A 14,090-nucleotide genomic window follows, 5' to 3' on the forward strand; every position below is an offset into this window, starting at 1 on the left:
AATCGTTGTCCTGAGTCATGAATTGAATCAGAAATTAAATCATGAATTGATTCACTGTCCTGAAATTGACTCGCTGTCCTGAATCATGAATTGAATCATGAATTGAATTGCTGTCCTGAATCATCCGAAGCACAGAAAATCCATGTGCCATCTTGCAACAAGTTTTACCTCCAAACAGGTAGCCTAAACTATGTCTGACAGATTTTATCCTGTTTACAGTGGGCTTTTCCACCATGAAAGAGAAACCAATCGAAACCAAAAGAGTGAAAGTGATTATCATGCCGTTACCATGTGAATAGTCTTTTATGAATGTGTAAGTGGGCGCTCAGCGCTCCAACTGAGGCGTGACAGAGTAAGGTGACGAGTTTTATGTTCCATTTAATTTAGGTAATTTAAAAAATATAATATTATCTGGCAGTGGGCACATAGGAAAGTGTAAAGTATAAAGTTTCTGTCAATATGTTTATCATGCTTGTATGCTAAAAACATGAAGATATTTAGCTAAGTACATGACCTACTCATTCTAAACTTGCTGAGCTTCGCCGGCGAAGCTCTCGACTCCAGAGGGTTAAATTATAAAATATTACTATTTCATCTGACTTACTAGACAAAATCTTAATTGGCATATGCCCATTAAGTATGACAGGAAATAATGACCCAATGTGATATCTACAGGTAGGACATGATATGCATTTATGGAAACCCTGTCTAATAGCTTATATATGACTGAATATTGGTTCTTTAGTTTTGAACTATTGCACAAGACTATAACTAGACTACAACCCCAATTCCAAAAAAGTTGGGACAAAGTACAAATTGTAAATAAAAACGGAATGCAATGATGTGGAAGTTTCAAAATTCCATATTTTATTCAGAATAGAATATAGATGACATATCAAATGTTTAAACTGAGAAAATGTATCATTTAAAGAGAAAAATTAGGTGATTTTAAATTTCATGACAACAACACATCTCAAAAAAGTTGGGACAAGGCCATGTTTACCACTGTGAGACATCCCCTTTTCTCTTTACAACAGTCTGTAAACGTCTGGGGACTGAGGAGACAAGTTGCTCAAGTTTAGGGATAGGAATGTTAACCCATTCTTGTCTAATGTAGAATTCTAGTTGCTCAACTGTCTTAGGTCTTTTTTGTCGTATCTTCCGTTTTATGATGCGCCAAATGTTTTCTATGGGTGAAAGATCTGGACTGCAGTCTGGCCAGTTCAGTACCCAGACCCTTCTTCTATGCAGCCATGATGCTGTAATTGATGCAGTATGTGGTTTGGCATTGTCATGTTGGAAAATGTAAGGTCTTCCCTGAAAGAGACGTCGTCTGGATGGGAGCATATGTTGCTCTAGAACCTGGATATACCTTTCAGCATTGATGGTGTCTTTCCAGATGTGTAAGCTGCCCATGCCACACGCACTAATGCAACCCCATACCATCAGAGATGCAGGCTTCTGAACTGAGCGCTGATAACAACTTGGGTCGTCCTTCTCCTCTTTAGTCTGAATGACACGGCGTCCCTGATTTCCATAAAGAACTTCAAATTTTGATTCGTCTGACCACAGAACAGTTTTCCTCTTTGCCACAGTCCATTTTAAATGAGCCTTGGCCCAGAGAAGACGTCTGCGCTTCTGGATCGTGTTTAGATACGGCTTCTTCTTTGAACTATAGAGTTTTAGCTGGCAACGGCGGATGGCACGGTGAATTGTGTTCACAGATAGTGTTCTTTGGAAATATTCCTGAGCCCATTTTGTGATTTCCAATATAGAAGCATGCCTGTATGTGATGCAGTGCCGTCTAAGGGCCCGAAGATCACGGGCACCCAGTATGGTTTTCTGGCCTTGACCCTTACGCACAGAGATTCTTCCAGATTCTCTGAATCTTTTGATGATATTATGCACTGTAGATGATGATATGTTCAAACTCTTTGCAATTTTACACTGTCGAACTCCTTTCTGATATTGCTCCACTATTTGTCGGCGCAGAATTAGGGGGATTGGTGATCCTCTTCCCATCTTTACTTCTGAGAGCCGCTGCCACTCCAAGATGCTCTTTTTATACCCAGTCATGTAAATGACCTATTGCCAATTGACCTAATGAGTTGCAATTTGGTCCTCCAGCTGTTCCTTTTTTGTACCTTTAACTTTTCCAGCCTCTTATTGCCCCTGTCCCAACTTTTTTGAGATGTGTTGCTGTCATGAAATTTCAAATGAGCCAATATTTGGCATGAAATTTCAAAATGTCTCACTTTCGACATTTGATATGTTGTCTATGTTCTATTGTGAATACAATATCAGTTTTTGAGATTTGTAAATTATTGCATTCCATTTTTATTTACAATTTGTACTTTGTCCCAACTTTTTTGGAATCGGGGTTGTACTAAAATGCAGTAAAAGATTATTAGTAACAGTTAGCATTATGCTAACTACAAATGCTAACCCACTCACAACAAACAATGTCTACCAAAATGTTAACTAGCCTTAAACAGATTTCATCATGTGGTCTCTGTATAACATACTGTTGCCGAAGAAAATGAATAAAATCACAGCATAGTTGAACACTGTCATGCTGGCCATGAAGATGACATTAACCCTATACTACATTAATTATTACCTATACATTAAAATAACATTTTTCTTACTTAATATAGCTTAAATACATTTTTTTTAAATTGTCATGAAAACAATGTAAAGGGGGTAGTTGGTAAATTATTGCCATATGGCAACAATGCACATTGATGCAAAGTGCTGTAAAATCTGATTTTGACTTAAAAACTTAACATTTTTCATGAATAATCTTAATTATACCAAATATTTACACTACGAATAATGTACATCCACCTCTAAGTTGAGATGTATACTAATAACATTGTAATAACACAGTGACATGGTTCCAATTACCATATTATTTGGACCACATTGTCTAAAATTACAAATACAAACATAATGATTCTTTTTTTTAACTTCAAAATATTATCAGCAGTTGTAAATATATTCTTAGAGTATCGTACTTTTATATACATGCCTGTTATATTCCAATCAGTTCAATGGACAAACTTCAGTTACATATTAGCATATTGTTGCTATATTTACCATTTTATAAATGACTCGTTACATCGAAACTTGTTTAAATGGTAAAACGTAAATGTTTACTTTCCACAGATAGTGTTTTTTTTCCTTGAAGGACTTTTTGTCTAAATACTGAACAATATTTCAATTTTGACAGCCCTCGGGTGATGACCTTGATGCATCAAGCGTCTACTGAAAAGGGAAGTGCTACCAGCATTTCCTGGTTATGTAACCTGACAATTATGTCTCATAGCAAAAGAAAGGTCCCGCTTTTCTCAAATAAATAGGCAAAAATAGTAGGTTTTCTGGTACTGCATATAAATTAATTGCTGCCATATGACAACGCCATGCAGTACCGTGTTAATTGGTTTAATTAATATTTACAGTTTTAAATGCAGACTTATTTAGGTATATTATGAATTATCTACAGTGTCTTGCAAAATTATTCATCCCCCTTAGTGTTTGTCCTGTTTTGTTGCATTACAAGCTGGAATTAAAATGGATTTTTGGGGGTTAGCACCATTTGATTTACACAACATTTCACTTTAAAGGTAAAAATTGTTGTTTATTGTGACACAAACAATAATGAAGATGAAAAAAACAGAAATCTGGAGTGTGCGTAGGTATTCACACCCCAAAGTCAATATTTGTAGAGCCACCTTTTGCTGCAATTACAGCTGCAAGTCTCTTGGGGTATTTCTCTATTAGCTTAGCACATCTAGCCACTGGGATTTTTGCCCATTCCTCAAGGCAAAACTGCTCCAACTCCTTCAAGTTAGATGGGTTGCTTTGGTGTACAGCAATCTTCAAGTTATGCCACAGATTCTCAATTGGATTGAGGTCTGGGCTTTGAGTAGGCCCTTCCAAGACATTTAAATGTTTCCCTTTAAAACACTCCAGTGTAGCTTTAGCAGTATGTTTAAGGCCATTGTCCTGCTGGAATGTGAACCTTCATCCTAGTCTCAAACCTCTGGCTGACTCAAACAGGGTTTCCTCCAGAATTGCCCTATATTTAGTGCCATCCAGCTTTCCTTCAGTCCTGACCAGCTTTCCTGTCCCTGCAGATGAAAAATATCCCCACAGCATGATGCTGCCAACACCATGCTTCACTGTAGGGATGGTGTACTCAGGGTGTTGGGTTTGCGCCACACATGGCATTTCCCATTGATGGCCAAAATATCAATTTTAGTCTCATTTGACCAGAGAATCTTCTTCAATGTGTTTGGGGAGTCTGTCACATACTGTTGGGCAAACTCCAAATGTGTTTTCTTAAGCAATTACTTTTTTCTGGCCACTCTTCCATAAAGCCTCGCTCTTTGGAGTGTATGGCTTAAAGTGGTCCTTTGGACAGACACTCCCATCTCCGCTGTGGATCTTTGCTGCTCCTTCAGTGTTATCTTTGGTGTCTTTGTTGCATCTCTGATTAATGCCCTCCTCGCCTGGTCTGTGAGTTTTGGTGGGTGGCCTTCTCTTGTCAGGTTTGTAGTGGTGCCATATTCTTTCCATTTTGCTATAATGGATTTAATGGTGCTCCCTGGGATATTCAAAGTTTGGGATATTTTTCATAACCAAACCCTGATCTATACTTCTCCACAACTTTGTCTCTGACTTGTTTAGAGGCTCCTTGGTGTTCATGTTGCTTGCTTAGTAGCACAGCAGAGTCAGGATTCTTCCAGAACAGGTTGATTTCAACAGACATCATGTGACAGATCATGTGACACTTTGATTGCACACAGGTGGATCTTAATCAAGTAATTATGTGACTTATGAAGTGAATTGGTTGGACCAGCTCTTATTTAGGGGTTTCATACGGAGGGGGGTGAATACCTATGCACACTCCAGATTTCTGTTTTTTCATCTTAATTATTGTTTGTGTCACAATTAAAAAAAAATTCACCTTTAAAGTGGTAGACATGTTGTGTAAATGAAATGGTGTCAAACCCCCCAAAATCCATTTTAATTCCATCTTGTAATGCAACAAAACAGGACAAACACCAAGGAGGATGAATACTTTTGCAAGACACTGTATGTGCTAATGGCACTTCTATTTTCAACTACTATTTTACTATTACTATTTTAGTAAACATATAAATGTAAATTATTTAAATATGAATTAAAGTTGCATTCATAGTCATGAGGTTGTTCCAACGTTTGACTGGTACTGTATATTCACTTCAAAATCACATACATAATGTTAGTATGAACACAATATAATGTATTCATAAGCATAAATAAAAAATAAGCTGAAAAACAGAATTGATAGAGCAAAAGTATCCGGAAGCTATATGCACACTCAACATCCACTTTATTTGGAAAACCTGTTCTCCGGCTCATTTATGGATTTATCCAACAATTACACAATTATGTGGCAGCAGCACATTGAATAAAACCATGCAGATACAGGTCAAGAGCTTTGGTTCACATCAAACATCAGACTAGGGGGGGGGCGAAAGTGCAGTTTCTGTGACTTTAACCATGGCATGGTTGTTAGTGCCAGATGGGCTGGGTTGAGTATTTCAGAAACTGCTGATCTCCTGGGATTTCTTGGGTTTTCACAGAATGGTGCAAAAACCATCCTGTGTGCGGAGGGTCTGCAGGCTGAAACAGCTCATTGATGTGAGAGATCAGAAGACTGGTCTGAGATGACAGGAAGTTTATAGTAATTCAAATAAGCACTCTTTACAACTGTGGTGAGCAGAAAAGCATCTCAGAACACACAACACATAAAACCTTGATGTGAATGCATTACAACAGCAGAACACATCAGGTTCCACTCCTATCAACTATGAACAAGAATCTGAGGCTACTGCCACATGCTAACCAATCTTAGGCAGATGAAGAATGAAAAAAGTCGAGATGAAACATTTCCTTCAGTTATCTTCAGTTATATCTGTATGATTTAATGCATTATGTGCAACTGCCACATGTTTGGCTGCTTGGATAATTGCATAAATGAGCAGGTGTACATCTCTCATCTCATCTCATTATCTCTAGCCGCTTTATCCTTCTACAGGGTCGCAGGCAAGCTGGAGCCTATCCCAGCTGGCTACGGGCGAAAGGCGGGGTACACCCTGGACAAGTCGCCAGGTCATCACAGGGCTGACACATAGACACAGACAACCATTCACACTCACACCTACGGTCAATTTAGAGTCACCAGTTAACCTAACCTGCATGTCTTTGGACTGTGGGGGAAACCGGAGTACCCGGAGGAAACCCACGCGGACACGGGGAGAACATGCAAACTCCACACAGAAAGGCCATCGCCGGCCCCGGGGCTCGAACCCAGGACCTTCTTGCTGTGAGGCGACAGCGCTAACCACTACACCACCGTGCCGCCGCAGGTGTACATGTGTTCCTAATAAAGTGGATGCTGGGTGTGTACTGTACTATATAATGTGTTTATGTGGCTGAGTATATTGTGCATAGTATTACTGAGCTTTGAATTAATTGTTTAATGCTACACTAGAAGGAGAGAATCCATCCATTATCTGTAGCCGCTCATCCTGTTCTACAGGGTCACAGGCAAGCTGGAGCCTATCCCAGCTGACTATGGGCGAGAGGCGGGGTACACCCTGGACAAGTCACCAGGTCATTGCAGGGCTGACACATAGAGACAAACAACCATTCACACTCACATGCACAACTACGGTCAGTTTAGAGCCACCAATTAGCCTAACCTGCATGTCTTTGGACTGTGGGGGAAACTGGAGCACACAGGAAACCCACGTAGACACGGGGAGACCATGCAAACTCCGCACAGAAAGGCCCTCGCCGGCTGCTGGGCTCGAACCCGGACCTTCTTGCTGTGAGGCGACAGTGCTAACCACTACACCACTGTACCGCCAAGAAGGAGAGAATGACTAATAATAATAATAATAATAATGCATGTGTGGTGTGATGAATTGTGATAAATTACTCATGGCTAGGGATGATAAATCTAACAAATCCACTTGAAAAGATATTTTCATATTTTCTTATCGAAGAAATGGAAAACGGGAAGCTGTAAGCTGCACTAAAGAGTCATACTCGTGTAGACAGTTATCATTCCTCACCTCCCACTTCACACACCTGAGCAGGTCAGTCTTCAGCCTTCATTTCTGGAAAAGAACCTTTAATGTGTGTGGTTACACGTTGTAACTCCTCCCTCTAGTGGCTGTATCTGGAAATTACAAACCCCTTTAATAGCTTTTGTTGAGTAGATATGTTTGTGTTCAACGTGAGAAATAAGTAGTCCGTCTTGAAAGAACCTGAAATCACAAAGCCTTAAGCTACTTGTCCAGGTCAGCTTCAATCACACATGCACACACACACACACACACACACAGAGTACTGTTTCTGCCTCAGGTCTCCGTCTGTCACACTTTTTGTTACATGCTCCAGTTCTGTGAGCGTAGAACACACACACATACACACAAGCAGAGGTTCAACTAAAACAGAAAGACCTTTCACTTCCACTTACATCTTGAATATTGAATAGTTAAGATCAAGGCCACGATTGGCCCACACTCCCTTCATTTTGGCTTGCCATGGCATTTGACAAGCTCAGGCTTATTATCCGTAAAATTATTCACTGTAAAATCTTACAAAATGTCAATTTTGTGCAGCTAAAAAGTAATCGGAGTTTTATGGCAGTGTTCAGCGCAGTGCTATTAAGCATCTGTGTTAAATTACAGTAAATTATGTCTTATCTATGATGAAATATGGTGCTCTCTCTCTCATGCGTTTTTAATTTTTAATGTTTTGTTTTAATATTTTTACATACCAACAGAAGGAAGTGATAATTGTAAAATATTGCTCATCTGAAGTATGAGATGAAGAGTATTTTCATGTCATCGTCTTTGAGTCAGCCAGTCAAGATGGAGTGATGGAGGCAGTGGCACACTGATAAAAGGAAATGTAGAAAAAATTAGCAAGACAAGTTTTTTTTTTAATGGAAAAAGAGCAGTTTGTCTCATTTGCAGACAGAGTGGCTGTTTTGAAAGAACGTAATATCCATCATCACTACAAAACAAAACATTCCCTTGTTTCTACAAAGTACAGCAGTGAGGATCAAATGCAGAAAGGAAGCGACCTTATAATGTTAGTTTCCTACAAAATACAGGGTGTTTCAAAAAAAAAATTATCTTATTTGAGATGTAAATATTCCAGAAACTACATAGTCTAGGCCAGGGCTTTTCAAAGTGTGGGGCGCGCCTCCCTTGGGGGGCGCCAGAGTTCTTCGGGGGGGCGCAACATGAGGAAAAATAAACCAGAATAAGTTACTATTGCGGACATTTAGCGAACTTCAGCTAGCCTTTACCAGAGACAAAATGGATCGATTTTTAGTACCTAAAGCTACAGTGAGTGAGGAGACAGAGTCTGGGCCAAGCAAAAAATCAGAGCCTCCAGGATGTTGCGATTTGCACCTTCAACGCAAATTCAACCAATCCCTGCGAATTCAGGGCGGTGTTGCAATTATATCCAATCACCGCAACTTTCCCGCAAATTTGACCAATCGTTGGCGTCATCTTGAGGTGATGTCGACAAACTACCTTCCGCCTTACTTCCATGTATACGTTCAAGAGAAGCAGCATGCGCCGCAGTGTTGCCAGATTGGGCGGTTTCAAGTGCATTTTGGCGGGTTTTGAACATATTTTGGGCTGGAAAACGTCAGCAGTATCTGGCAACCATTGCATGATGTGCGAGTCAGTGTTTATATAGGCTTAAATTCTGTTACTGAAAGTGTGTTATGTTTACAGTGAAGGACTGTGTGCACTTTAGATAATTTTTTTTACTTAATACAAGAAATTAATGGATGCCAACATTTTTGCCAAAATGGTATTTTATTTTCCATTGTTTAGGCAGCTTCAGCATCATACTGTGAGATTCCGTTCAAATTGTTTTTTTCTTCTATGAAGCCTGAGCCATTTATTTTATTAGTTTATAATTATTGTTTAATTTAGTCTTCAGGAGAGACTGCCTGCACACAGCACTAGTATTAATAGTGTTTTTTTTTTTCTTACATGAAAGCTGAGGCATTTATATTATATTTTAAGATAACTTCATGTTGTGCTGTGAGGTTCTCTGCACTTTAACTTTTGAACCAACAGGTGCTTTTGGATAAGTAAAGCCTATTTTTCTGCATTTTTGTAGTCCTGGTAATCTTTTATATTGGTAAAGTTGTTTATAGGACCATTTCTCAGTGTCTTTGTTTTTTTAATCAATAGTTTTTCAGTAATAACTTAATATTTAACATATCACTTAATTTTAATCACAAAAAGAGAAAATCGCAACAATTTCTCGCAACTTTCACTTCCTCCCACAATGTAATCACAACAAAAACCTAAAAAACACCGCAACTTTCATCGCAATTTTTTGGAAAACCCCCCGCAACATCAGACATTTTAGCCCGCAACAATCACAAAAAAGGCCCGCGGAATCCTGGGGGGACTGAAAAAAGAAGGAAGTATGACCACGATTATTTAAAGTTTGGATTTTCATGGACTGGATCTGAAGATGCTCCACTGCCACAGTGTGTTGTCTGCCAAGAGGTGCTAGCTAACGATGCTATGAGATGTTTAAAATGTGTAAAACAAGATGTTTTAAAAAGCACAGATGTTTAAAATGTGAAAAAGAAAAAAAGAAAAATGTGTACAACAACCATTTTTTAAAAATACGAATGGAACATTAAGTATAGCAACAACAAAAATTGTAAGGGGGGCGCTGTTGTTTATTTGCTCTCCGAGGGGGGGCTGACTCTCCCACACTTTGAAAACCCCTGGTCTAGGCAAATGAAACTGAACAGGCTTAATATTGAGCAATATAAGATTTATTCCTCAAAATTTGAATGAGAAATTCAAAGGTATGTGGATTCCATCAACGATTTCACAAATTTTCAATATTCATGAACCCGCTCGACTGTCTCTTCCGATGCTGGTGGTCATCCAGATCCTTTTGCCCTGCACACACAGCCTTCCTCTTTGAGCTTTTTGTGCCATGTCCAAATCTGCACTGCAGCCGGTGCATTTTTAGAGAATCCTTTCATAAATGCACACTGCACAGTCTTGTTCGACTGTGTTGGAGCGTACTCTAACACACAAAACGCCTTTTCTTTTCCAGTGAATGGCATTTCTATACCTAAAAAGATAAAAACAAAAAAAATTAAGCATAAAATTTTGACCTGTTTCCACACATGCTGTTAAAATTTGAGGTCAATTAAATAAGAACTGGCAAAGTTATTAGATTGTGAAATCAAATTTTTTTAAACACCCTGTATATATATTTTAATGTAATGTAATTTCATATAACCTAATTTATTTTTGGCCTGCGTCCCTCCGTGAGGATGAACTTCTGGTCCTTCAAAGGACAGAATTTAAGCACCTTTGGTCAAGATGTTGCATTTTTTGTTTTCTTTGATTTGTTTTAGAATTTCCAAAATTCTAAAAGTTTATTTATTCCGTTTAAAATTTAAAAAAATAATAATAAAATCCAAGATTTTCAATATGGCCTCAGACTTTTGGACCCCAGCCTTTCAAGGACTTATTTTTTGGCATTTTGCGGACAAAATAGATGATCAAATAAATCATCCACCTCATTCACGTTCATTACACCCATTACATTGTCTCTACATTTCGCTCAGAATTCAGAAATGCTGTAAATTGTCTTTAGAACACTACACATTCACAATTATTAATAATTCATCTTCTGTCATTTTCTGGAAATAGGAACCCCATTTCCAGAAAAGTTGGGATATTTTCCAAAATGCAATAAAAACAAAAATCTGGGATTTGTTAATTCACATTAAAGTTTTACTGACCAACATAATTGTATTTTGTAAATATAAACAAAGTTAGAATTTGATGCCTGCAACACACACACACAAAAAAAAAGTTGGGACAGAGGCATTATTCCCATTTTGTTACATCACCTTTCCTTTTAATAACACTTTTTAATCATATGAGAACTGAGGATACTAATTGCTGCATTTTTGGAATTGGAATTTTTGTTCATTCTTGCTTTAATACAAGACTTCAGCTGGTCAACAGTCCGTGGGCGCCATTGTCCGATTCTCCTCTTCATGATGCGCCATACATTCTCAACAGGAGACAGATCTGGACTGGCAGCAGGCCAGTCAAGCACACGCACTCTCTCTCCATGAAACCACACTGTTGTAGCCCATACAGAATGAGGCCTGGCATTGTCCTGCTCAAATAAGCATGGACTTCCCAGGATGAGATGTTGCCTTGATGAATATGTCTCTCTAAAATCCCAATATATGCCCCAATAAATAAATGGTACCTCCACACACATGCAGCTCATCCATGCTATGGATACTGATGCACCCTCCATCACAGATGCTGGCTTTTGCACCTTTCTCTGATAACAAACTGGATGGGCATGTTCACCTTTGCCATGGAGAACTCAGTGTCCAGTTTTCCCAAAAACAAGCTGAAATGTGGACTAATCTGACCACAGCACACATTTCCACTGTCTTTCAGTCAGAGATGTGGACTCATCTGACCACAGCACATGTTTCCACTGTCTTTCAGTCCACCTGAAATGAGTTTGGGCCCAGAGAACTTGGCAGTGGTGCTGCACGGAAATGATGAATGGCTTCTTCCTTGTGTAATATAGTTTCAGGTTGCCTTTCTGGATGCAGTGATAGACTATGTTAAGTGACAATGGTTATTCAAAGTACTCCTGAGCCCATGTGGCTATATTTGTCACATTGGTGTGACAGTTTCTCAGGCAGTGCCACCTGAGGGCTCAAAAGTCACACACATTCAACAGTGGTTTCTGACCTTGCCCTTTACTCACTGAGATGTCTCCGAATTCCCTGAATATTTTTTATAATATTATGTACTATAGATTTTGAAAGATCTAAATTCTCTGCAATATTGTGTTGAGATGTGCTTTTTGAATTGACTAACAATTCTCTCACAAATTTTGGCACAAAGGGGTGAATCACAACCCATCCTTGCTTGCAAAGACTGAGCCTTTGGTGGTGCTCCTTTTATACCCAATCATGATACCAGTTTACCTGCTTATTGTGGAATCTTCCAGAATGGTGTTATTTGAATATCCTATGAACTTTTCAGCCTTATTTTGCCTCTGTCCCAATTTTTTTTTTTTTTTAAGTGTGTTGCAGGCATCAAATTCTAACTTTGTTTATATTTACAAAATACAATTCAGTTGGTCAGTAAAACTATTGAAAATATTTTCTTTGTGCTTTTGTCAGTTAAATAAAGGTTCACACGAATTAACACATCGCAGATTTTTGTTTTTATTGCATTTTGGAAAATATCCCAACTTCTCTGGAAATGGGGTTGTACTTTATCCTGAAGCAGTTGTAATAATAATTTTTTAAAAAAATGTTCAGTTGCAAGAAAAAACGAATGTGATGAAAAGTGTAACATTCATTATTATTTCTTATTTAACGTAAGGTACAAGATAGTGAACAGTGATAAGCGTCAAGATGATTTAAAGCTTTCTCCTTGTCTAATGACCAATAACTGGATTAACACACACACACTCTCTCTCTCATTTAAACTTCCTACACATTTTTATCTCCTCACTCTCTCAATCATTTCTCTCTCTCTTTCTCTCCCTTTCTTTAGGGATTCTGCCATTCCCTCTGTCTCAGGTACCCAACGCTCCACTGCTTTAACCTTCAGTGCTCCATCCACTCCTCCCTCCATCCTTCCCTCAGTCACCTCTCCTCCTGCATCAAGCCCCACCCCCTCCACCCCAGGTCCTGTTTCTTCTCCGGCACCGACTCCGCCTCTTTGCCCATTTGGAAGCCGCTCAGCGTCTCCTCTCTCACTCCTGCACTCGTCCTCCTCGTCCTCGTCCTCATCCAACTCCAAGCCATTTTCCAGCAAGCCTGTCCTGCTGTGGTCCAAGCATGACGTCGCTGATTGGCTGGAGAGCCTCAACATGGCCGAACACAGAGACGCCTTCATGGAGAACGAGATCGAGGGATCTCACCTGCCAAACCTGCAAAAAGACGACCTCATCGATTTGGGAGTGACGCGTGTTGGCCATCGCATGAACATCGAGAGGGCGCTTAAGCTGCTGATGGACAGATAAAGCAAAGACGAGTGCACTTTTTCTTCCCTTGCCTTCTGTCTCTCCCTACACAAATGCTGAGCAGGAAGGACCATCAGTAAGGACACTCGCTTTTCACATGTCCTTCCCAAGCATGTGAACGAGTGTGTGAGTTTTAAAAAAAATAAACTTCTGATTCATTTGGGACCACTCAGACTTTTTCAGATCGCCAGCTGAGCTGGAGGCTTTTTTCTATCTTTGCTAGAAAAAAAATATTTCATCACTATAAAAATGTCTGGCGGTTAACTTTATGGATGCAGCAAACACACACTGGAACAAAATGGCGTGTCAGATTGTCAGTTTGTGTTCTTTCTTTTTCCTTTCTTCACGTGTGTGTGTGTGTGTGTGTGTGTGTGTGTGTGTGTGTGTGTGTGTGTGTGTGTGTGTGTGTGTGTGTGTGAACGAGACCCAAGCCAAAAATGGGAGGACAGTCTGTCTACAGACTGCAGAGCCGTGGTTGTTAGCGCTAAACAATATAAACACATGACATAAATAGGACTATAACTCAGTAATTCTGTCATAAATTCTGTCAGAATTTACAGCTTCCTACTGTTAGGAATACAAATGAGTTTGTTTGTTTGTTTGTTTGTTTACAAATATTATTTAAAATTTTGGCTAAAATCATGTCAGGTTAGTTAGCTGGCTAACAAGATACATGCGCGTATATGAAAGCCAATGACTTTCTTCTTCCTGTTTCAAGACTTCCATGATACACCAACTTTTTTCACATTCAAGCTCAACAACACTGCTGGTCTGTGATCTGCAGACAAACCGTCTCACCTGGGCATGAGCCGATGTTCGGTTTTTTTCAGTATCGTGATAATCAGGATGAGCATTTCATTGTGGTTTATAAGATTAATGTTCTGTTGTTTTATTATTATTATTCTTTTTTTTTTTAGTTACACTGCTAAATTGTTATTCCACAG

The 14,090-nt window shown here is 39.2% G+C and overlaps 1 protein-coding gene across 1 annotated transcript in view; it reads left to right on the forward strand.

Annotated features, from left to right (window-relative positions):
* Positions 1–13,146, forward strand: part of LOC132887853 (SH3 and multiple ankyrin repeat domains protein 2-like) — a 264,197-nt gene extending 251,051 nt beyond the window's left edge. Inside the window, exon 24 of the mRNA XM_060923589.1 lies at positions 12,675–13,146. Coding sequence (XP_060779572.1) covers positions 12,675–13,146 — 472 coding nt within the window. The remainder of the gene's footprint in view (positions 1–12,674) is intronic.
* The last annotated feature ends 944 nt before the right edge of the window (positions 13,147–14,090 follow it).

This window comes from Neoarius graeffei, chromosome 6 (genome assembly GCF_027579695.1).
Source record: "Neoarius graeffei isolate fNeoGra1 chromosome 6, fNeoGra1.pri, whole genome shotgun sequence".
Lineage (NCBI taxonomy): Eukaryota > Metazoa > Chordata > Actinopteri > Siluriformes > Ariidae > Neoarius > Neoarius graeffei.